The following is a 26264-nucleotide window of genomic DNA, read 5'->3' as shown; positions in this document are numbered from 1 at the left end:
GGATGGTCCACACCTCAGGGAGTCAGAGAGAGAGAGGACAGAAAAACAGAAAGCGCTCTCTCTCTCTCCTCCTGAACTCCCCAGCAGTGTGCACAGCACAGTGTGCGGGATGGAAAGCACTCGAGGTGGCTCTTCTTGTTATCAGAGGAATGACGTAATGATCTCAGACAGCTCCGGTGTTTGTGTGAAGTTCTGAAACAAGTTTCACTTCAAGTCCGCGCGTGTGCGTGTAAACACCGCTTCACCGCGCGCGCACGGAAATACCCGGACAAAACAGGAACGCGCGCACCCAGAACCGGAACCGGAACCGGACCTTCATCTGGACTCCGAACCGCTCCTCGTGCGTTATGTGAAAAAAAAAAGGGAATAATAATAAAAAAAAAAAAAGAAAAGTTGCGTGAATCGGAACTCCTGAGAGGCAGACAGCTGGCGCGCGCATGCGGTCGGTGATGACGGTGCTGATGTGGAGGCCCGCGCGCCTGCTCGCGCTCTGTTGGCTCGTGCTGGTGGGCGCGCGCGGGGCTCAGGTGCGAGCCGACAGATCGCCGCGCGTGCCGAGCATGCGCCGTGACGGTGAGTTGAGTTTCGCTTCAGATCTCCTGCTCCGGCACGCGCTCCGCGCACCTTCACGGCCCCGCAGCGCGAGGACGCGGTTACCGGTATCACAAATCACGTTTGTTTACATTTGTATTGCACCGGTTCATCATCTGACCGTTTTTGCTCTGACACGTGACCTTCATCTGTTTACAGAAAGAAAGAACCGACACTCCACCGAACTGGACTTTTCATTGTTGCGACTCCAGTTTTGTCCCTGTGTGCAGTGATGTCTGTCTTTTACACAGCGTTTGGTCTCCTAGTCAAAGCCAAACCAGCTTCACTGGGAGACCAAATTTAAAACCAATCTACACTGCCGTTCAAAAGTTTGGGGTCACCCAGACAATTTTGTGTTTTCCATGAAAAGTCACACTTTTATTTCCCACCATAAGTTGTAAAATGAATAGAAAATCTAGTCAAGACATTTTTCTGGCCATTTTGAGCATTTAATCGACCCCACAAATGTGATGCTCCAGAAACTCAATCTGCTCAAAGGAAGGTCAGTTTTATAGCTTCTCTAAAGAGCTCAACTGTTTTCAGCTGTGCTAACATGATTGTACAAGGGTTTTCTAATCCTCCATTAGCCTTCTGAGGCAATGAGCAAACACATTGTACCATTAGAACACTGGAGTGAGAGTTGCTGGAAATGGGCCTCTATACACCTATGGAGATATTGCACCAAAAACCAGACATTTGCAGCTAGAATAGTCATTTACCACATTAGCAATGTATAGAGTGGATTTCTGATTAGTTTAAAGCGATCTTCATTGAAAAGAACAGTGCTTTTCTTTCAAAAATAAGCACATTTCAAAGTGACCCCAAACTTTTGAACGGTAGTGTATGCACACCCCTTCTAATGCACAACATGGGTCAAAAACGACCCGCATTCATTTTCCAGGTTATTTCATGCTGACTGAGTTTTTCTTTGCTCTATCTTTTGAACTCAATTTATTTTATGATTGAATATTCCAAGTATTCTTTAAATATCTTGTTTTTAATTACCACAAATCATTAATTTATTTTTTTCTTTCCTACTTTATGAACAAAAATACTTTTTATATTCCTACACATGGGTCATCCAAGTGTGATTTAAAATTAAATGTCTTAATACTATAATAATAATTTGTTTCAAGTAATTACTTTAGCAGTGAATGGGGCCAGTTATTTATTTATTAACTATGTGGTTAGCTAAGCCAACTACAATGAAATTAGCTAACTAAAGTAGAATATGTCAACAGCTCGGTAGCTAATAGTAATTACTTGTAACTTTCTGACAAGTAATCTACTCACTCTCAAGGGAACCTAAACATCTCATCTCATTATCTCTAGCCGCTTTATCCTGTTCTACAGGGTCGCAGGCAAGCTGGAGCCTATCCCAGCTGACTACGGGCGAAAGGCGGGGTACACCCTGGACAAGTCGCCAGGTCATCACAGGGCTGACACATAGACACAGACAACCATTCACACTCACATTCACACCTACGCTCAATTTAGAGTCACCAGTTAACCTAACCTGCATGTCTTTGGACTGTGGGGGAAACCGGAGCACCCGGAGGAAACCCACACGGACACGGGGAGAACATGCAAACTCCGCACAGAAAGGCCCTCGCCGGCCACAGGGCTCGAACCCGGACCTTCTTGCTGTGAGGCGACAGCGCTAACCACTACACCACCGTGCCGCCCTCTTTGCTCTATCTTCTCATCTCATCTCATCTCATCTCATCTCATCTCATTATCTCTAGCCACTTTATCCTTCTACAGGGTTGCAGGCAAGCTGGAGCCTATCCCAGCTGACTACGGGCGAAAGGCGGGGTACACCCTGGACAAGTCGCCAGGTCATCACAGGGCTGGTAACCTAAACATAATCAAATTTTTTCTAAGGTAATGTTAGAACAATTGAAAAACATTACGTACATGTATTAGATGGGCAAAGGGTGCTGTGCTGTGAAATGTCTGACACAAGCACAATCCACAGTTCCCACCAAACGCTGGAGTAAATGCATGCGGGTCGGTTCTGACCCATGTGTGTAAACTTGATGTAGAATTACAAAAGCTGTGCTTGTTCATAACTTAAGAAAGGAAAAATAAAAATGATGATCTGTGCTAAACAAAAACAAGATATTTACTGCATATTTGGAAAAGTAAATGACAAAATGAATTTATTTCAAAAGTATTTCATAGAAACACTCAGCCGTACATGAAATAACCTGGAAAATGAATGCAGGTCGTTTTTGACCCGTGTTGTGCATTAGAAGGGTAGTGATACAAAAAGGGTTTTTATTCAAAAAGTAAGAAAGGAAAAAATAAAATAAGGATGTATGATGATCAAAAGCAAGTTAATTGAGGAATACCTTGAATACTGAATGATGGAATTAATTTATTGCAAAGATATAGAAGATAAAAACTCAGCCGGGTCACTTTTGGCCCATGTTTTGCATCAAAGGGTTAACAAGGAAAACGAAGATCTATGTTATAAGATATACACACAAGATCATGTTGGATAAGAAAAACAAAACTAAAATTTGGTTACTGAGATGGCTGATGTCAGAATCCGATGTCATTACTGTGTAACTCTGAGTGTCTTTGACATAACATGTGTGCTTGGTGATAGCTGTGTAGTCACTGTAGTGTGTTTGTCTGTATGGTGATTGGTGAACCATTTTGCATCACAGAATATGGTGCAGCCGCATGGACTCTGGGGCCTGTGATTGTATTGCCCAGACCAGTTGGTCTCCTAGTGGAAAATCCTTAAAAATGCTCTGGGACATACAGAACCTTTACATTCACTTTTAAATGGACAGGTTCTGTTATAGCCCTTGAATTAGATAAACTCAAAGTATTCAAGCTAGACTGCGTTTCAGACTTTTCAAGTGCAGGTCATAAAAAGAATTTTCCCCGACACCTGATTATTTTTGTTCAGTGGACCGAAAGCTACTGCATTCGAATCACAGACTTCCAATTTTATTAATCTTTTTTTTTTTAAAAATAGAACAATTCATGAATTTATCTCCATGTGGCCTGAAATTCTCCGCTATTTTTTCCTGCTTGACCATGACCCAATACAAGATACTACGTCATGCATCACATCATGTGGTGGGCTTTCCCTGTTCAAAGGCATTGTGGGATACAAATTTGAAACAGGAGAGAAAAATGGCAGACGTGAGTGTGCAAATGAAACGTGAAAGACTGACTACAGTAACAGAAAGTGAGAAGAAATATGTGTTATTTACCAGCTGGGAGGTCCGTATCGTGAAATACTGTGACCGAGGTCTTGAAAGTACTGAGTGAGGCCCTCTGGGCCGAGGTCAGTATTCAAGGCCGAGGTCACGGTATTTCACCATACGGACCGACCTTAAGCTGGTAAATCTCATCTCATCTCATTATCTCTAGCCGCTTTATCCTGTTCTACAGGGTCACAGGCAAACTGGAGCCTATCCCAGCTGACTACGGGTGAAAGGCGGGGTACACCCTGGACAAGTTGCCAGGTCATCACAGGGCTGACACATAGACACAGACAACCATTCACACTCACATTCACACCTACGGTCAATTTAGAGTCACCAGTTACAGTAACCTAACCTGCATGTCTTTGGACTGTGGGGGAAACCGGAGCACCCGGAGGAAACCCACGCGGACACGGGGAGAACATGCAAACTCCAAGCTGGTAAATAATATATTTATTTTTTTCTTTATCAAATTCTAACAGAAAAGGAGAGCGCCCGAAAGGGAAAACCGAGCCAAGCCGAGCTGCCATTTTGAATCCTCATTCATGGCTGTAATGCAAATCGCTTCCTCCTCGGTATACAAGTGCACTTCCATGGCAGGAAAAAAACTACATTTTGCTGCCTATGTAGTCCCCTATTTATACAAAACTGAGTCATTCAGGAGGGCGGCACGGTGGTGTAGTGGTTAGCGCTGTTGCCTCACAGCAAGTAGGTCCGGGTTTGAGTCCCGTGGCCGGCGAGGGCCTTTCTGTGTGGAGTTTGCATGTTCTCCCTGTGTCCGCGTGGGTTTCCTCCGGGTGCTCCAGTTTCCCCCACAGTCCAAAGACATGCAGGTTAGGTTAACTGGTGACTCTAAATTGAGCGTAGGTGTGAATGTGAGTGTGAATGGTTGTCTGTGTCTATGTGTCAGCCCTGTGATGACCTGGCAACTTGTCCAGGGTGTACCCCGCCTTTCGCCCGTAGTCAGCTGGGATAGGCTCCAGCTTGCCTGCGACCCTGTAGGACAGGATAAAGCGGCTAGAGATAATGAGATGAGACATTCAGGATTCAGCCATGTTTTTGCTCGGCGTTAGTTAGCAAGTTAGCTTTCTCCTGAAATGTTTTCTTTTATTTCTTCTTCCTCAGGGTAGGAAAATTCGCTTTCGCTGTGAACACTGTCGTTATCGCTATCCATGCTGTAAAATTGATGCTATTCTCCTGAGAAATGCTGGCAAAAGTTTATAAGATTTTTGATAATCTTATAAATAAATCTTATAAAAAAAGATAAATGTTGGCAAAAAATGCTACTATGTTTGTTGTTGTTGTGAACGAACGAGTCGCCAGAGGTCCATAACCAGGGTCCGTAACTGGGGTCCGTATCGTAGGATACGGACCCACTCGCCAGCCAATCAGAGCGCAGGATTTGATGAAAACCGCACTGCGGAAAAAAAAATGTTATGTTATATACGAAGGAAAGGAAACGCAGGACCAAACTAATAAATATCGGCGCTCAGCGAGCACCTCGGTGTGATCAGCTGTTCGTTTAGCGACAGAATGATGGAACTGTCAGTGCACGGTCAAAGGTAAACCTGTAGACGGCAGTAATGCAACACTGTGGATGCCAGCTGCTGTAAAACCCAAAAGAAGAAGGTAAACCTGCGCATGCGCACACGGACTTCTGTCTGCTTGACTGAGCGAAGCGAGCGATTTCATGCACATTTGCTTTAATCCCCTCAAATTAAATAACTTCCCAGCCACAGAATGGCCTGATATTTTGTGAGATATTACAGAAATAAACATACATCACAATGACCACATTTCAGAGGGAACTAAATTTCACCGATTTTATGAAATCGAAAGGCCGTCTAGCTTTAAGCAAAATGTTAAACATACAAAATTGATGGTACCACTTCAGTGACAAGAAACTGTACAGTTTGGTACCTTGCCATTGTTGAGCCCTTGAGCAACCTTGCTCAAGGGTTTACCCTCTCTGCTCCAGGGGCACTGTATCATGAGGAACTCTTTGAGGAAGTTCCTGTTGTTTCTGTGTCCACACTGCAGGAACTGAGAACAATCGTAGTTCTTAGAATGCCCTTTTGAGGGACTTGCTTCAGGGTAGGTTCTCTCCGAATGCAAGAGGAATCCTGAGTGATGTAAGCGCATGGCGATTGGTCTAGACATGTGCGTTAATTAGTCAAACAGGAGTGAGAGCAGCAACAGCAACCACCATGGACTCACAGAGAATTCCAGGCTTTATTGAGTTTATATGCAATGGAGGAGATTCAGCATGATTTTGGTGCATCTAAGTGAAACACAATAATAATAATAATAATAATAATAATAATAATATCATTGGCACTTCCTGTTAACTTCACATTAGCGTTCCTATTGGTTGTGTGAACGCACCCAGATAAACGCCCTTGAAAGTACAGCATGTAGTTCTCGGCGGAGTTCCCCAGTGGGACTACCTCAACATCCTAACAAGCTTCCTCTGACAAATAAGTTGTTGTTCTTTCTTTCCGAGAGTGTACCAAGACATTCTAAAGAAACCACATGTCCTGTTGTTTATTTAATAAATATTTTAGATATGGGCAATTCCATGTAAATGTCAACCTCACCATGCAAAAATAAAGCAACATGTAATACATCAAAACCACTCCCAGAGATCTCACCTAGGCCTGTATTTTACAGATGTGAATAAGTTGAACCAATTTGTAACCAACCTAATATGTCACTGTCGGTCTTTCTTTCTTATAATGTAAAACCCAAGCTAAAATCAACTTTGATCATGTACAATTCTATATTATTGCCACAAGCTACAGAAATGTATGCTAAAATCCACAAAACAGCAAAACAATAGCCATCCTAAATATTATTTAAGAACTTTGATAGTTTTAGCTGATATTTAGAGAGTTTTTCAAAGGGTTATGGTGGTTAAATTGCTGATTTTCTAAACATATGCCATGTCTATTTCAGACGCGTCACATCCATAACGGAATTTCGTCACATCCATAACGCTGACTTTTCCTTCCGAAACTCTGCATGAAATACAAAATATTTTAAACAAAGATTTTTTAATATTCACCTTGGACCCCTCTATCAAATGGATATCTCCATTTCGACATTAGGTTTACAATTTCACAGAGTTTGATAAAAATGTACAGTCACCCAAGAAAAGTGATACTTTTTCTGTCACATCCATAACGCATCTTTTATTGGCGTTTTCTGGCATGCCCTAGATGTACTATGGGAATTGTTCTTGTTCTATCACTTCTCCAGTATGGTACAGCCTTAAAATATGCAACACCTGTTTAAATACTGGGAGACAATAAAACATGCACTGGGTCATTTGTTGCCATTTTGAGTTCAAGTGTCACGTCCATAACGCTGGAATTGCTCCTATCTAGATCAGGATTGTTTGCATCAGGACCTCCATTAATTCTAGAAAAGGAGTGATGAGTTTCAAAGATATCTAAGGAGATGCACAAGAACATGTAGGTACATGGTGTTGGGAGATGTCAACGGATACAAGGAGTTTGGACATGTTTGTATGAGACGTTATGTAACACGTAATTTCTTTTTCATTTTTCTGGATGTGCTTCCTGTGTCTGTATGAGTTTCCTCTCACCTCCAAAAACGGGCTAATAAGGGGATGGATGCTGCTGAATTTCTCAGAGGTGTGAAGAAGTGTGTGAATGCATGTGTGCATAGTGTCCTGTGTTTCTGCCTCACTCCCAGTGTTTCCTGGATAGGCTTGAGGGGCCCCCCCCACCAGGATAAAGTGCTTACTGTGAGATGAACATATAAATGAATTTCTTTGGAAAGAATTTAAGCTGCTGAATTCTAGCTATATTTAAAGCAGGTCCCAGGAGATATTTGAGTTTGAAAATAATTTGGAGATACATAAGTTTGGAAATCGTTGGAGATATGCGAGTTGCTTGGAAATGTTTGAAGCTGTGTGAGTTGCTTGGAGATGTGCGAGTTACTTGGAGGTGTTTGGAGATATATGGGTTGTTTGGAGATGTACAAGTTGCTTGGAGATGTTTGGAGATGTGTGAGTTGCTTGGAGATTTTTGGAGCTGTGCAAGTTGTTTGGAAATGCACAATGTTTGAATATGTGCGAGTTGCTTGGAGATGTTTGGAGATGCGCAAATTGCTTGGAGATGTGTGAGTTGCTTGGAGATGTTTGGAGATGCGCAAATTGCTTGGAGATGTGTGAGTTGCTTGGAGATGTTTGGAGCTGTGTGAGTTGCTTGGAAATGTTTGGAGCTGTGTGAGTTGCTTGGAGATGTTTGGAGCTGTGCGAGTTTCTTGGAGATGTTTGGAGCTGTGCGAGTTGCTTGGAGACGTTTGGAGCTGTGCGAGTTGCTTGGAGACGTTTGGAGCTGTGCGAGTTGCTTGGAGACGTTTGGAGCTGTGCGAGTTGCTTGGAGATGTTTGGAGCTGTGTGAGTTGTTTGGAGCTGTGCGAGTTGCTTGGAGAAGTTTGGAGCTGTGCGAGTTGCTTGGAGACGTTTGGAGCTGTGCGAGTTGCTTGGAGACGTTTGGAGCTGTGCGAGTTGTTTGGAGACGTTTGGAACTGTTTGAGTTGCTTGGAGATGTTTGGAGCTGTGCGAGTTGTTTGGAGACGTTTGGAGCTGTTTGAGTTGCTTGGAGACGTTTGGAGCTGTGCGAGTTGCTTGGAGACGTTTGGAGCTGTGCGAGTTGCTTGGAGACGTTTGGAGCTGTGCGAGTTGCTTGGAGACGTTTGGAGCTGTGCGAGTTGTTTGGAGATGTTTGGAGCTGTTTGAGTTGCTTGGAGACGTTTGGAGCTGTGCGAGATGTTTGGAGCTGTGCGAGTTGCTTGGAGACGTTTGGAGCTGTGCGAGTTGCTTGGAGACGTTTGGAGCTGTGCGAGTTGCTTGGAGACGTTTGGAGCTGTGCGAGCTGCTTGGAGATGTTTGGAGCTGTGCGAGTTGTTTGGAGATGTTTGGAGCTGTGCGAGTTGCTTGGAGACGTTTGGAGCTGTTTGAGTTGAGATGTCTAGAAAAAGTGTTGTTTAGATGCATTACATCGTATTTTGTTTGTGTATCAATTTTGTCACAAAGCAGCTCAACAGAGACCTGGATTAAATGTGAAAGTACTGAGGGTGTTTATAGGATGTTCAGTCTGAGCAGATTGTGAATAAGTGTACTGAGTGTAAATCGAGTCTCAGACAGGCATGAAGACTTCCAGAAAGTCCAGAACACGTAAGAGGATCGTAATGAAGGAGAGAAATACAGGACTCGGCAGCACATTGGTGCTTTTACTTACCTGGAGGGCTTGCTCATGAGTTTATGATTTGTCCACCCCTGAATAGGGTGTGGTACAGGGTGTGTAATGCGATTGTTTTGAACTGATGAGACACAGGGTTGTCCCTGAGACTTCACAAGGAATCCCTGTGTCTGTGTGAGAGAGGGACAGACAGGGTGTAACATTTCCGTGCTGCTAACTGACCCTGTCCTCACAGCAGCTCAGTGTAGTGTGTGGATTTGGTCTAGGAGGACACACACACACACACACACACACAATAGCAATACCATTCTTTTCCATCTCTTATGTTGACAGCTCATCTCTAGCATGTCATGGAGAAATAATAAGGGTGTATGTGTGTGTGTGTGTTACATCAGGGTGTGACAAAAATGACCTCAGGATGTGTTTGGGTGTTTATGTGGATAATAGAATGTGTCTGTGTGCACACACAGGGAAATTTCCACCCTATTCCAGTATTCCATGAGTATACAATGATCTGAAGCTTTCACTGCTTTGAGAACACACACTTATACACACATTGCACTTGGTGTGTGAGACGATGGCAAGAGTGCCTGTGTAGTTACAGACTGGAAAGAAAGAACATGTGTTCTTTGTAGATAGTGTTTGGTTTGTGTGTGTGTGCTGATGATTAATCATTTTTGAGAAAGCTCAGTCAAAGCTGTTCGTTAGAAATTCCATATTAGGAAATCTCTCTCACACACATTTTATTAAACTAGTTAGAAAAGCTAGAACTAACACACACACACGCAAAGGTAATTGTATAATTGTAGTGTTTTTGTGTTTCATATATTAATTCAGTTCTCTTTTTCTCCTCGTACATTAACATGCAGAGACAGTGACGCATGACTCATGAGATTCTGATCTTCCAGGTCAAATTTATAAAATAAATGCAGTATAAATTTAGTCCAATTTTTGCAGAAGGTGAAGTCTGATGTCATGAGGGGCGAACAGTCATATTAACAGGAAATAAAGCAGCTCGTTAGTGGGAAGGGCTGACTCAACGGGAACTGAATGGTGAAAATAGTCGTACGGTAGGTATGAAGACGTGATGGGACTGATGTGAAATGCGAGGTTTTCAGGTTAGCGGGAAGCGAGGAGCTGGATTTGTGGAGAGTGACAGGAAAGAATATACACGTTGATGAGAAGCAGAGGAGTTGGTTTTTGGCAGGATGAAGGGTTCGGATTAGCAGGAAGGAGCAGTTCCTAGTGGTGGTGTCGGTAAAATGCTGAAGGATGACTGGGGACCATGGAAGGTCTAGCATCTGATTCATCAGGAAGCAAACAGTAAGTAAGATTAGCAGGTAGTGAAGGGATGGAAGGGTTGACTTTAGTGAGAACACTGAGTATGGATAATAAAATTATCAGAAAGTAAGGACTGATCAGTAGAAATGAAATGATCGGATTAGCAAGACACAAATAGCTGGATTAATGGAAGCTGATTGGCAGGAAATGAAAGATTTGACTAATGAGATATAAACGTTCAGCTTAACAGAAGGTCTGATTTATAGGAAGGACAGACCTGCTCTGTGAATATTAAAGGGTTAAATAAATGAGAAGTGTAAAGGGTCTGATTCACAGGTCGTGATGTCTGATCTCCAGAATGCATTCTGTATTTCTATTCTAAGAAGCTTCCTCCCCATTAAGACAATGTTATCATCCCATGACTGAGCACCTTCATTTTACCAAACAGCATCGGTCTCTCTGACTCCCTCACTCTTTCTTTCTTTTTGTCTGTCTATTGTTTTTTTGTTATCTGTATGGTGATAGATGGATTGTCCTGTCAGCTGTATCCTTCCTCCCTGCTTTGTGTGTGTGTGTGAGAGAGAGAGAGAGAGAGAGAGAGAGATGTTATGACTGGTGGTGTGAAAAATGTTTCTTCAAATGGAAAAAGTAGTAGCAAAAATCGAGTGTTTATAGAACTTGAGGAAAAAAGTGTGAAACTTGTCCAGCATATGATTGCATTTTGCAGCAATGTTCTGTGTGTGTGAACACGTGATGTGCGAGGGTGTTAATTAGACCGATACAGATCAGAACTGTCTATCTGTCTTTGAAGATCATGTTCACGCTTGGGTAAGTGTAAGGATACACACATAGTCACAGCTGTTTAGTGTTTCTTTACACAACCGTCCTCTTGATCCCACAGTCCCAGAATTAAGGATAAAATGTTCAAATTTTTTAAAGGCCTCATGAACAAGAAAATAGAATTTTGATTAAGAATGAACTTGCAGGATCTGTATGCAAGGTTACTCCTTGGGTGAGTGGGTAATAATTTTTTGCTCCTCTGACTCTCCCTCTCTCTCTTGTGCGCGCACACACACACACTCACTCACTCACTCTCTCTTGCCCCCTTTCGCTCACTCTCACTCTCTTTCTGGCTATCTGTCTCCTTCACAATCTCTCTGTCTGTCTCTCTAACATAATTATGGTCATTCCCACTTATTGCTTTGCTAACAGTCACCCATGCCCTGACAGATTTGTTCCGCCGGGATGAGGTCATCAAGGTGACAACAAGCGGCCAGATCCAGAGCCCACGATACCCAAATGCATACCCGCACAACCTCCTGCTGTCATGGAAACTGCTGGCTCCACCCTTCACGCGTGTTTTGCTGGAGTTTGATGGGAGGTTTGGTTTGGAGGCGCCTGTGAATAACATTTGCAGGTAGAGACAGGCAGATAGAAGGGAGGGAGGGACGGAAGGAGGGAGAATGCTGGAGACAAGCTAACTGTTAACAGAAGAAAAAAACTGTTCTAACTGTACTGTTGGGAAAAAACAGTTAAAGTTAATGAGTGGCTGAGTGAGTGAAAGGACTGACAGATGAGTGGCAGACTGGGTGGATGGGATGATGGAGGATGAGAGGCTGACTGGGAGGATGATGGGCTGACTGATAGGATGGGATGATGGAAGATGAGGGGCTGACTGGGAGGATGAGGGGCTGACTGATAGGATAGGATGATGGAGGACAAGGAGCTGACTAGGAGGATGAAGGGCTGACTGAGAGGATGGAGGATAAGGGGCTGACTGGGAGGATGAGGGGCTGAATGAGAGGATGGGATGATGGAGAATGAGGGGCTGACTGGGAGGATGAGGGGCTGAATGAGAGGATGGGATGATGGAGAATGAGGGGCTGACTGGGAGGATGAGGGGCTGAATGAGAGGATGGGATGATAGAGGATGAAGGACTGACTAGGAGGATGAGGGGCTGACTGGGAGGATGAAGAGCTGACTGAGGATGGGATGATGGAGGATAAGGGGCTGACTAGGAGGATGAAGGGCTGACTGAGAGGATGGATGATGGAGGATGATGGGCTGACTAGGAGGATGAAGGGCTGACTGATAGGATGGGATGATGGAGGATGAGGGGCTGACTAGGAGGATGGAGGGCTGACTGGGAGGATGGGATGTTCAAGGATGAGGGGCTGACTGGGAGGATGAAGGGCTGACTGGGAGGATGAGGGGCTGACTGGAAGGATGAGGGGCTGACTGGGAGGATGGGATGATGGAGGGTGAGGGGATGACTAGGAGGATGAAGGGCTGACTGGGAGGATGAGGGGGTGACTGGGAGGATGGGGTGATGGAGGATGAGGGGCTGACTCAGAGGATGGAATGATGGAGGGTGAGGGGATGACTAGGAGGATGAAGGGCTGACTGGGAGGATGAGGGGCTGACTGAGAGGATCGGGTGATGGAGGATGAGGGGCTGACTGAGAGGATGGAATGATGGAGGGTGAGGGGATGACTAGGAGGATGAAGGGCTGACTGGGAGGATGAGGGGGTGACTGGGAGGATGGGGTGATGGAGGATGATGGGCTGACTGATGGGATGATGGAGGATGAGGGGCTGACTAGGATGAAGGGCTGACTGATAGGATGGGATGATGGAGGATGAGGGGCTGACTAGGAGGATGAGGGGCTGACTGAGAGGATGAAGGGCTGATGGAGGATGAGGGGCTGACTGAGAGGATGAGGGGCTGATGGAGGATGAGGGACTGACTGCATGGATGGGCTGACTGGGTGGATGGCTTCCTGCAAGGATGAAGGGCTGACTGACAGGATGGGATGATGGAGGATGAGAGGCTGACTGGGAGGATGAGGGGCTGACTGAGAGGATCGGGTGATGGAGGATGAGGGGCTGACTGGGAGGATGAGGGGGTGACTGGGAGGATGGGGTGATGGAGGATGAGGGGCTGACTGAGAGGATGGGATGATGGAGGGTGAGGGGATGACTAGGAGGATGAAGGGCTGACTGGGAGGATGAGGGGGTGACTGGGAGGATGGGGTGATGGAGGATGAGGGGCTGACTGAGAGGATGGGATGATGGAGGGTGAGGGGATGACTAGGAGGATGCAGGGCTGACTGGGAGGATGAGGGGCTGACTGAGAGGATCGGGTGATGGAGGATAAGGGGCTGACTGGGAGGATGAGGGGGTGACTGGGAGGATGGGGTGATGGAGGATGAGGGGCTGACTGAGAGGATGGGATGATTGCGGATACGGGGCTGACTGGGAGGATGATGGGCTGACTGATAGGATGGGATGATAGAGGATGAGGGCCTGACTAGGAGGATGAAGGGGTGACTGGGAGGATGAGGAGCTGACTGAGAGGATGGGATGATGGAGGATGATGGGCTGACTGATGGGATGATGGAGGATGAGGGGCTGACTAGGATGAAGGGCTGACTGATAGGATGGGATGATGGAGGATGAGGGGCTGACTGAGAGGATGAAGGGCTGATGGAGGATGAGGGACTGACTGCATGGATGGGCTGACTGGGTGGATGGCTTCCTGCGAGGATGAAGGGCTGACTGACAGGATGGGATGATAGAGGATGAGAGGCTGACTGGGAGGATGATGGGCTGATTGGGAGGATGAGGGGCTGATGGAGGATGAGAGGCTGACTGGGAGGATGATGGGCTGACTGGGAGGATGAGGGGCTGAATGAGAGGATGGGATGATAGAGGATGAGGGCCTGACTAGGAGGATGAAGGGCTGACTGGGAAGATGAGGAGCTGACTGAGAAGATGGGATGATGGAGGATAAGGGGCTGACTGAGAGGATGGGATGATGGAGGATGATGGGCTGACTAGGAGGATGAAGGGGCTGATGGAGGATGGGATGATAGGATGGGATGATGGAGGATGAGGGGCTGACTAGGAGGATGAAGGGCTGACTGAGAGGATGGGATGATGGAGGATGAGGGGCTGACTAGGAGGATGAAGGGGCTGATGGAGGATGGGATGATAGGATGGGATGATGGAGGATGAGGGGCTGACTAGGAGGATGAAGGGCTGACTGAGAGGATGGGATGATGGAGGATGAGGGGCTGACTGACAGGATGAGGTGCTGACAGAGGACGAGGGGCTGACCGCATGGATGGGATGACTGGGAGGATGATGGGCTGACTGGGTGGATGGGCTTACTGGGAGGATGAAGGGCTGACTGAGAGGATGAGGGGCTGACTGGGTGGATGGGCTGACTGGGAGGATGAGGGGCTGACTGGGTGGATGGGGTGATGGAGGACGAGGGGCTGACTGGGTGGATGAACTGATAAGACAGAGGGATAATAAAATAGTTTTTGTATCAGATAATGAGCTAGTTTACAGGTGTTCACCTGTTTTGTTTTTTAAGCCTGTGTGTTTGTGTGTGTAGACATGATTTTGTGAAGATTGATGACATTTCAGAAAGTAGCACCATCACCTGGGGTCCCTGGTGTGGACGGAAAGCCCCGAATCCCATCACGTCCAAAAACAACATGATCAGAATCACGTTCAAATCTAATGACTTCTGTGTTGCCAAGCCAGGATTCAAACTCTGCTACTCCCTGCTGGTGAGTCACACTTGCAGTGTTCCAAGAACCTCATGTACATGGAGAGTGTGAAGGGTTTTAAGGACTTCTCTCATTCTCTCATTTAGCATGCACGCACACACACAAGTGTTTCCAGAAGCAGCTGCTCTCCACGTAACACTTTGTGTAAATATTAGTAAAGAATGTTCCGGATTCAGCATGTTTATGCTGTTTCAAATAGCCACCTGAAAATGGGTAGTAGTGCTTCACTGTATGTAGAGGCGAGCGTTTGTGTTTGGATTAAGTATTCAAACTGCGTAAAGGTGGGGCACGTGTGAGATAGAAAATACTTCAAAATCAACAATATAAGTGACCATTTTAGAGCTGCCAACCTTTATACATTTCGCATGGCAGCTCTGCATTTTAATAACGATGCAAAAATATTGTTTTTCCCCTAATAAATTGCCAGAGGAGCCGATCAGTTGGTCTACATGATGTTGGTTGTCACAGGTTCCCAACCCTGGGGAACCTGTTGTCCAGGCCATCCTCAGTAAGACTTTACAACTGGTGCTATAGACCCCCTGGTTAAAGTCTCTCTTTCTCTGTTTCTTCCTGTCTCTCAGGTTGATGCTCCTCCATCTTATTTGAATATCTTAGATGCTGTCACAGTTGTGTCGGTAAGCGCACACCATCATCATCATCATCATCACAATTATCATCAGTGCAGTTTTATTTTCAGTTCTCGATGGTGTAATAGCTCTGACTGTATTCATGCACTGTTGCCAAAACAAAGAGTAACAGATGATTTTCTTCCCTCATTTTTGACTCTCCTCCAATGTCCCCTATTTTCATTCTCATCTCTTTCCTTTATTCATTCTCTTTTTCTCTTTGGGTCTGACTTATATTTTCTCAATCTATTCCTTTGCTCTCTTATCTCTTTATATCTGTCTTTCTTTCTCTCGCTCACACACTTCAGGATGATGTGCCTGTCTCTAATGATCCATTATCAGCTGATACTTTGGATGATATCATTGCGGGGTTCAGTACAGTGGAGGAGGTTCTTAGACACCTGAACCCAAACACTTGGAGACAGGACCTGGACTCTATTTACACAAATGCACAGACACAACAGTACATACCACGGAGCTACCATGCCAACCGTGCAAACAAACGTGAGTAACACACACATAGTGTCTAGTAGTAGTGAATTGTGGTGTCTAATCTGGTCTTTCAATTATGAAGACACTTTGCCACTTGTAGAAGATCCATATAAACACGGATGTTTTAATGCTGGCGATACTCAAAGCTGATTGTGCAGACCCTGATCCCATGGGTAAAACCAATGGTACATGCCCCAGTATCCCAGGTAAAACCAGGAGGGTTAGGTTAGTGGTGATGCTGGCCACCTCATCTCTCAGGCCCTGATCTCCCAGTTAAAGCTCAGTGCTATAGACCATGATATCCCTGGAAGAACTGGTGATGAAAACCACAATTCTCAATACAGTATCTGTTTTACAGTCACTTGATTTCCTGGCTAAAAGTGGTACAGGCTTTTAGGTTCCAAATCAGGTTGTACAGGCTTTGATTCCTCTAGGTACAGCAGAAAAAAATACAAAAATATCCATGATGGGGGTACACCTGGATCAGGGTTGGGAACCTGTGGTCCAAGCCCTCTCCAGTGTAAAACTGATGGTATACAGTAGATCTCCTGGTTAAAGCTGGTCGTATAAACCACGTTTCTCAAGGTAAAATGTAATGTTTGTACAACCCCATTCTGATTGTGCTTAAAGCTCAAAAATACAGGCCACAAATCCCAGACTAAAGATCAGTGGTATAGACCACAGTTGTCTAGGTGAAAGTGGTGGTACAGCCAATGATTCCATGATCCCCAGGGTTTGGTGTGGTGGTAAAGGTCATGATTCTCTAAGGTAAAGTTGGTGGTATAGTCTGTGATTCCCCAGGTGCAGTTTGCTAAAACAATACAAGCTAAATTCCCCAGGGTAAAACGGGTGGTACAGGCCATGATTCCCCAGGTGAAGCTTGCAAAGACAATACAGGCTAAAATCCCCATGGTGGTACAGGACACAATTCCCAGGGTAAATCTGGTGATGCAATTCACCAGGGTAAATGCAGTTAGACAGGCCCCATCCTCTGGTTAAAGCGCTACAGTATATGCCACAGTTCCCCAGATAAGCTAGTGATATTTGGCCACAATTCCCAAGGCAAAGCTGGTAGTATAGGCAACAATTCCCCAGGAACATTCAGTCATAAAGAACCTGATTTTCCTTTTTAAAAGCTTCCTGGCACAATCCCCATTCTCCCAGGTAAAACCGGTGCTAGAAACTCAGGGTGAAGCTAATGGTAGAGAAACAGTTCTGGGTAAACTTAATGGTACATGTGCACATTCCACTAATGGCCCTTTTCCACTACCCTTTTTCAGCTCACTTCAGCTCGCTTCAGCCCGACACGGTTTGCATTTCGATTACCTCAGAACAGCACGACTCAGCTCGCTTCAGCCCTACTCAGCACCCAAAACTCGCACGGTTTTGGAGTGGGGCTGAAGCGAGCCAAACCGAGCCGAGTGGGGCTGGGGGCGTGAGGAGACACTCCCCTGTGCACTGATTGGTGAGGAGGAGTGTCCTCACATGCCCACACACGCCCGTGAGCACACTGGGATCTGTAAACACCATAAACCCGGAAGAAGAAGAATTACAAATTACGAGAATTTCTGAAGCCTTATGCGCCTCGCCTCATCTATACGCTCTTGCCAGTATCTGTTGGCATTGTCGGTGACAACAAGCCACAGCACCAAGACCAGCAACACTAACGACTCCATGTCCTCCATGTTTATTGTTTACTATCCGGGTCGTGAGACTACCGCTTAAAAGGTCACTGATGTCACTGTTTGCGCCGCCTAACGACATCACGTGACGTCCACCCACTTTCGCTAACTCCACCCAATGTGTCCACCCACTTCCAGCCAACATGGTTCAGCGCGGTTGTAGTCGAAATGCAACTCCAACAGCCCCACTCAGCTCGACTCAGCCCAACTCAGCATGGCACGGCTCAGCCCAACTCAGCCGCGTTGGTAGTGGAAAAGCGGCATAAGTAAGGCCACTGGTACAGGCCTTAAACCTCTGGGTGAAGCTGGTGTACAGGCTCTGATCTGCTGTGTAAAGCTTGATGCTACTGTCCACATTCTACTAAGAAAATCATGGTGGTTAATGGAAAGTAAAGTAGCATGATATGACACGTTTGCCTCACTATTTTCTAAATGTTATTGCAAAAATATCAAAGTAGATAGTTAACATTATTCACTAAAGTACTACATTCCTCCCAAAGTGTGGGTGGAAAGGTTTAGTTAACTGTTTACTCATTTTTTTCTATTACGGTAGATCACTCAACTGTGTGTCCTCCTCCCTCCACGTGCACCCTACACACATGCACAAACATTGAGTTACCAGAAGGCATAAATTCCTAATCAGTTATGTAAGGTGTTTGTGTGTGTATGGACTTGTTGTGATCAGGAATTACAATCAAAGGAGCCAGAAGTGCACGACAAGCCTCCACACATACGCGCAAACTTACACACACTCATTACCTCTGTCTCTGTCTGACTGACAGTTGATCTGGATCGTCTGTATGAGGACGTGAGGCTGTACAGCTGCACACCACGCAATTTTTCCATAAATCTGCGAGAAGAACTGAAGGTCACCAATGCTGTGTTTTTCCCACGATGTCTCTTGGTGAAGCGCTGTGGTGGGAACTGTGCTTGTGGGACACAACAGTGGAACTCCTGCACCTGTAGCCCTGCCAAAACAGTCAGCAAGCTCCATGAGGTATCCCATAATGCTCTGCTACACCCACATACCAATGAGTATGTCCACAAGAAGTCTCTTGACAGTGTAGCTATAGATGGGGATTCATTCTTCTAAATGTTATGGAAGGAAATTCTCAAAAACTACCTTCAGGCATTTTACAAACAGCGCAAAGTAGTAAGAAAATATTTAACAGATGATGATAAATGGGTCACTGGTGATCTATTAATTCCTCCAGATCTGGGGAGCAATTATTTCTGAATATTATAGTATTTAAAATTCAGCAGCAGGTTACAAGCAATGCTGTGTTACTCCATGTTCTAATGCTAAACAGAGCAGAGGTATTATAATGGCGGCACGGTGGTGTAGTGGTTAGCGCTATCGCCTCACAGCAAGAAGGTCCGGGTTCGAGCCCCGTGGCCGGCGAGGGCCTTTCTGTGCGGAGTTTGCATGTTCTCCCCATGTCCGCGTGGGTTTCCTCCGGGTGCTCCGGTTTCCCCCACAGTCCAAAGACATGCAGGTTAGGTTAACTGGTGACTCTAAATTGAGCGTAGGTGTGAATGTGAGTGTGAATGGTTGTCTGTGTCTATGTGTCAGCCCTGTGATGACCTGGCGACTTGTCCAGGGTGTACCCCGCCTTTCGCCCGTAGTCAGCTGGGATAGGCTCCAGCTTGCCTGCGACCCTGTAGAACAGGATAAAAGCAGCTAGAGATAATGAGATGAGATGAGGTATTATAATCCAAGCGTACCCGCCCCACCTCAATCCCTCCATCACACCTTTTAATGCCTTTTCAAGATATTGGAGAACATGATCGCTCTTCAAGAATAGACAGCTTGTTGCATTTAGCTATGATATTCAGACGCATCAAAACATAAAATAGGTACTGGCTAAAGTAGTAAATGACCAGCTGCTTACCTTAGATTGTGGATTTGCCTTCGCTATTCATAGAGTTGGACTTTACTGCAGCTTCTGATATAGTAGGCTTGCAAGATTGATGTTGGTGAAACTGTGTTGACAGTGCCCTGATTCTGTGGCTCTCTTGCTCATGGCTTTCTGCCCGCACAGATATATCCAGACATCTACAATTTAATCCCCTTCAATAAAAGTCAGAGCTTTACTGCTTTGCTTTTTTAACACAGTACTGTATATACTACCAACTAATTTTTTTGGCATTCACTACGTCTACTGAATATAAGAAAAAATAGCCACTGTAAGCTAGCTGTCAGTGCCACACAGAGACAGACTTACCTTAGTGTTCAGTATCTTATTAAAGTTAATCATTTGACAAAAAGTTTTTTAAACCATGGCTCCCGGACTGCCAAATTCAGCAGCATGTTTGCAAGTGGAAAATGATCAAAGTCATAAACAAAGCTCTCATTAACCGCACTGCGTTCTTGAAATAGCTAAAGTATATGTGGTTTCATAGTGCCGTAATGTATACGATAGTATAATATGAACTGTTACATTTTGAACGAAGGTGTACACTGCAGAATGAGGATTGTGCGAGGACGAGGAGTGCATCTGTGATGACGCGTGTAAAAGAATAAGCATGGCAGTGTGTGAGAATAAGGTTTTGTAAAGCTGAGTGTGTATGGAGATGAGAAATAGGGCGTCACAGGATAGTGGTGTATAAAGTGTTTGTCTGTGAGGTTGAGAATATCGGTGGATTAGGGTTGGCTTGATAAAGAGGATGTGAAAAGAACAGTATTGAGGGCAATAAGGACACTGTGTCTTAGCTGATAAGAGTAGTGCAGATTACGGGGGGGAGGAACACTGCTGCTATCAAGGTTTCTGTTTGTGCAAAGTGTACATCGAAATGAGCACTATTTAGTGCATATGGGTGGTGAGGACTCATGCTTATAAAGATAAATAAGAATTTAACACTGACACACACACACACCTTGTCTCATATGTTGGCAATTTTGCACTTAACCACTTCCTTGAATAACCTGTGTGTGTGTGTGTGTGTGTAGGTGCTGATGTTCTCTCCAGGACCAAATTTCTACAGGAAAACCAAAGCAACCTGGACTGTCAAGGAAATCAACCTGCAGCATCATGAGCAATGCGAGTGTGTGTGTCACTCTCGGCCACCTCGATGAGAGACAAACACATATAAACACACACACACACACACACACAGTATTTCAAACAGTAACTGATGTAGCTAATATATCTTTCTCTTTGTTTGTCTGTATTTTTGTAGTTTTTATCAGTCTTCACACATAATTATTTATTTCTGTTTTATGTTTACCTTCTTGCGAACAAAGACAATGGGACCAGGACTGGTCTTTCTTTTACACACACACACACACACACACACACACACACACACACACATTCCAGTCATCTCCCCGGTTCAGGAAAAGGAGGGCGATTTCACTTGTTATCCAAAACAGTACATTCCCCTCATACCAGCCCTTCCTCACTCACTCTCTCTTTTTCTCTCTCTCTCTCACACACACACACACACACACATATATATATGCACAGAGCTGAAAATATGATTTGTGTAGTTCTGGGTGAGAGATTTTTGGGTCTGTGCTGGTTAAACAGCCACGCTCAAATTCAGTTATTTTCTGTTTCATTTGTCTTAAGAAAAACAATAAACAGATTTTTGAGGTTCAGCTTTCACCTGCGTGTTTTCTGAATTCCTGCATGTCTGAGGCAGTGAGGTGTAATACACAGGGGGATATTATAAGAACAGAGGCATGTGGTATCCTGGCTGACCCTTCACTCTGACCCCAACTTCCTGGGATATGCAAAAACATTATATTTAGGCTGTGTGACAAATAGCGTCTTTCTTCTTTATGAATTAGCCTATTTATGAATTTCTCCAACTTACCCCAGCAATATGAAGAGGGTGAGGGTAGTGATGCTGAAACATGATGTGCTAATGACGTGCTGATTGATGAAAACCACAATCGTGAACAAGACGCTGGTCATTTGGTGGGGAAAATCTGCTTATGGGATTTAATCACAAGGGCTAACTGGTTAACCTGAAGAGTCAAAACCTGACTATTAGTCACAGGACAGGCACCTCAAGGACAATCATAAGTCAGGTGGAACCAAGAACATCCAAAAACTTTATAATCTTTCTCAGTACTCTGACTCCTATTCTCTGATTGCATGGCTTTCTCAAGGAAGTGTAAAAGTGAGTACCCGTCTTTGTAACTGTGCTGATTGAGCCTTTAGCTCTAGCAGCTTATCTGCTGGAGGGAGGAAATGGGTGGCGGTAGACAAAGAGAGAGACCTGAGGTGTTAGAATTTAGCTCACAGCAGATTAAACTCACTTTCCAGCAGACACTAGCTCCTTCTAAATAGAGATCCCACTATATTGCTGTCAAAAAGACCCCTCATTATGCTAGCTTTGGTTATTTATACTGAACCAAACAAAGTCGGCAGAAAGCCATACCAGTGTGTGTGCGTTTATACCGTACATAGCGTGCTGGCATTTCGGACCCAGAGGTGTGAAGTGTAACACAGCAGAGCGTTGGAGTCTAGTGCGATGTATAACATACCACACGTTGTTTTCAAAACCATAACTGTGGGTGAACTAATGCCGCTTTTCCACTACCAACGCAGCTGAGTTGGGCTGAGTCGAGCTGAGCGGGGCTGTTGGAGTTGCATTTCGACTACAACCGCGCTGAACCGTGCTGGCTGGAAGTGGGTGGACACATTGGGTGGAGTTAGCGAAAGTGGGTCGACATCACGTGATGTCGTTAGGCGGCGCAAACAGTGACATCAGTGACCTTTTAAGCGGTAGTCTCACGACCCGGATAGTAAACAATAAACATGGAGGACATGGAGTCGTTAGTGTTGCTGGTTTTGGTGCTGTGGCTTGTTGTCACCGACAACGCCAACAGATACTGGCAAGAGCGTATAGATGAGGCGAGGCGCATAAGGCTTCAGAAATTCTCGTAATTCTTCTTCTTCCGGGTTTACAGATCCCAGCGTGCTCGCGGGGCGTGTGTGGGCATGTGAGGACACTCCTCCTCACCAATCAGTGCACAGGGGAGTGTCTCCTCACGCCCCTAGCCCCACTCGGCTCGGTTTGGCTCGCTTCGTGCGAGTTTTGGGTGCTAAGTAGGGCTGAAGCGAGCTGAGTCATGCTGCTCTGAGGTAGTCGAAACGCGAGCCGTGTCGGGCTGAAGTGAGCTGAAGCGAGCTGAAAAAGGGTAGTGGAAAAGGGCCATAAGTGTTGCAGAAGTACACCTACTGGTTAACCTCCTCACCTCACGATCACCAAGTCTTTAGGCGTCGGATCGCTACGGTATCCAAGTGCCCTCAAGAACTGAGTGTTGATGTGCTTTTGCTAGCCGTGCACCTTTATACCACTCTTCAAACGCAAGCGAAGTCACTATGTATCATATGCAACAATGCAGATATGTAAAATGGTGGACTCGTGCGAGCAACGTGTTTGTGTGATGAGAAATATGTTGGAGGAGAAACTGATTGAAGGCAGAAAGATGCGTGGACCTTAATGTGCACTCACACTAGGAATGATTGCCTTGTAATGCTCATGGGAGCAACTGGCCCCCCTCCAAACTCCCCCACTGGTCTGCACTCTGTACTTTATGTTCTGGTCCCAAGTGCACTTACAGTACATCATCATGATGCAGCTTTATTCGTCAACTACAATTCATTAATAAGGTGAGACCCGTTATTCTCCAATGAATTGAAAAGCGCACACTATAGTGTTTGAGTTCCATAAGGTTAGCGATCTCGTTGTGCACGAGCCCAACTGAACCGCACCCGAGTGCACCCCTTCCAAGTGGTCCAAGTGATTGGTCTCACCAATCAAATGAAACAGACTTTGGGGGTCAAACGTGCTTAGGTGCGGTATGGGTTGCCTAGTGTGAGTACACCCTTAGGTGGAGACGTTTGAATTCTTGGAAGGACGAATGCCAATGTCAAAAGTGTCACACCCCGTCCCGCCGTGCCAGCTGTACCTCTTACACAGGCACCGATTCCGGGTCTGTGACTACCCATGGTTCCGATTCAGGAGGAACAATGATGATCCCCATTCGGTATTCTGACATTTTATACAGAACGGCGAGGCAGAATAAAAGCGCAACATTCCTGCCTTGAACAGGCTGTGTAAAAGGGGCTACTGACCAGGGTCAGGGTTAATAATAACATACCTGTTTGTTTATCCATAATTTTCTCCAACTTTCCGAGCTCTACAGGTTTCAACTCTGTGCATATTGCTGGGTTTTCATCATTATTGCATCATCTGGAGAAACAGAAGGTCTGGGATGGAGTGATGAAGATCAGTGAAGAAGACAGATTGTGGCAAACAGCCTGGAACTGTGTCAGAACTGACAGCTTACAAAATGTGTGTATTTTTTTCATTTCGTTTTTTACAAAAATTACTCTCAGCAGAAAGACAGACAGACTGAAAGACAGGAAGTAATGATTTCACCCTGAACAGGATGAGTGAGTCATCATCATAGAGAGAGTGCCCACACCATTTATTCTAACTCTGCATTCTCCCTCCACCCCCATTACCACCCGTCTCTGTGCCTGTCTGCAGGGGCGGAAACAGCTTTTACATATGAACTTCTACAAGCATTATTTCAAGCGGTTGGAAATCACCAGATCAGATCTGCATGAAGACTAAAGGCACATAGACACATGAAGAGACTAGCAGCGATGTGGCGACCGGAAACCTTGGAATGTCAGTGAAATGCAAAGAGGCAATGCAATTGGGGCAACTACCAATGGGAGCGAAGGATACCAAAGACTGAGAGATAATGCCAACTGGGTGGCACGGTGGTGTAGTGGTTAGCACTGTTGCCTTGCAGCAAGAAGGTTCTGGGTTCAAGTCCAGTGGCCAGCAGGGGCCTTTCTGTGTGGAGTTTGCATGGTCTCCTCGTGTCTGTGTGGATTTCCTCCATAGTCCAAAGACATGCAGTTAGGTTAACTGGCTACTCTAAATTGTCCATAGGTGTGAATGGTTGTTTCCCAAGCCTGGAAATGGGAGGGTTGCTCCAATCCATATGACATGTGGATCACTAGGGTCCACGTGGCAAGCTGGATAATGCCAACTACAAAGATGATGCCAACTACAAAATGATGGGCGACAAGCAAATCTCTTTATGCATATGCCCCTTTACTCATGAAGCAAACCAACCAGTGGTGGGTTTCTCAAAAGCCTCTTAATGCTAAGAGCAGCTTAACTAGGAGAGAGACAGCGTTCATTGTGCTGCTCGCTCTACCATTTAATGATGATCTTTGTGCTACGATGCTTTTGGGAAACTCGGCACAGATCTTTTAACATCTAACTGCTGCTTCTGCAGTGTCACAGGGCAATGTAACACACTCAGAGTAAAGTGCTATCAATCCTCTTCTACATACATAAGCTCACAGGCAAAAATGGCTGGTGCGATTGTGAAAGACGGGGGAGACAGCACAGACAATTTTGCTCTCTTAGGCCAAGTTTACATTAGACCGTATCTGTCTCGTTTTCTTCGCGGATGCACTGTCCGTTTACATTAAACCGCCTGGAAACGGGAATCCGCCAGGGTCCACGTATTCAATCCAGATCGTGTCTGCTCCGGTGCTGTGTAAACATTCAGAATACGCGGATACGCTGTGCTGAGCTCTAGCTGGCGTCGTCATTGGACAACGTCACTGTGACATCCACCTTCCTGATTCGCTGGCGTTGGTCATGTGACGCGACTGCTGAAAAACGGCGTGGACTTCCGCCTTGTATCACCTTTCATTAAAGAGTATAAAAGTATGAAAATACTGCAAATACTGATGCAAATACTGCCCATTGTGTAGTTATGATTGTCTTTAGGCTTGCCATCCTTCCACTTGCAAGTGGTAAGTAATATGCGTTGGGATCACACACACAGCGGCTCAGTCCCGAATCACAGCTTGTGCACTACACTCGCGTGCTCTGTGAGCTGCGCAAGGCCAGAGTGCGCACCCTCCAGAGGGCACTCGCTGTTCAGGGCGGAGTGATTTGGAGCGCAGGATGCCTGCGGAGCCGAGCGTATCCGTGTATTGGTGTTGCTGTGTGCACGCAAATCGTGTATTGGTGTTGCTGTGTGCACGCTAATCGTTTTAAAAACGTTAATCTGATGATCCGCTGATACGGTCTAATGTAAACATGGGCTTAGACTCGCGGCTTCAGAGGGCAAGTCATCTTTATTATATTACGCAAGGAATAAAACACTCAGGGTGCGACGTTATAGGAAAATAATGAACAATGGAGTGGTATAATGCACGACAAAGTGAAGCAGAGTCACTATTACTGTCCTGAAGTCGATTATTTTCCAGTGTCCCTAATCAACCCATCACACTGTGTCTACAGACAGTTTATACAACTCCATACTCTATTTTCATCCCTTTAATTATAATGCTCATTTGATTAAACTACAAGAACTTGTTAAAATTGATACGGATTACTGTTAATGTCAAGACAAACCACATAACTAAACAACACCTCAACCACTCAAATACCACAACGTGTAATAAAAATCTGCAGTGGACTCACACATTTGTAAAAAGCCATGATTTTTTTTAATTGTGGTGCAGACAAAACAGATCGTCAGGCATGTGTGTGGAGA

At 45.4% G+C, this 26264-nt stretch overlaps 1 protein-coding gene across 1 annotated transcript; it reads left to right on the top strand.

The window, feature by feature from the left end:
• Nucleotides 1-21318, top strand: pdgfd (platelet derived growth factor d). Its single transcript, XM_060943318.1, has 7 exons — nt 1-573; nt 11561-11747; nt 14733-14910; nt 15492-15545; nt 15845-16040; nt 18493-18707; nt 20661-21318. The coding sequence occupies exons 1-7, from the start codon at nt 438-440 to the stop codon at nt 20784-20786; spliced, it is 1092 nt and encodes a 363-aa protein (XP_060799301.1). The 5' UTR covers nt 1-437; the 3' UTR covers nt 20787-21318.
• The last annotated feature ends 4946 nt before the right edge of the window (nt 21319-26264 follow it).

Source organism: Neoarius graeffei, chromosome 16 (assembly GCF_027579695.1).
Source record: "Neoarius graeffei isolate fNeoGra1 chromosome 16, fNeoGra1.pri, whole genome shotgun sequence".
In the NCBI taxonomy this organism is placed as follows: Eukaryota; Metazoa; Chordata; class Actinopteri; order Siluriformes; family Ariidae; genus Neoarius; species Neoarius graeffei.
The sequence above is the reverse complement of the archived record's forward strand: the minus strand, read 5'-3'. Positions and strand labels throughout refer to the sequence as shown.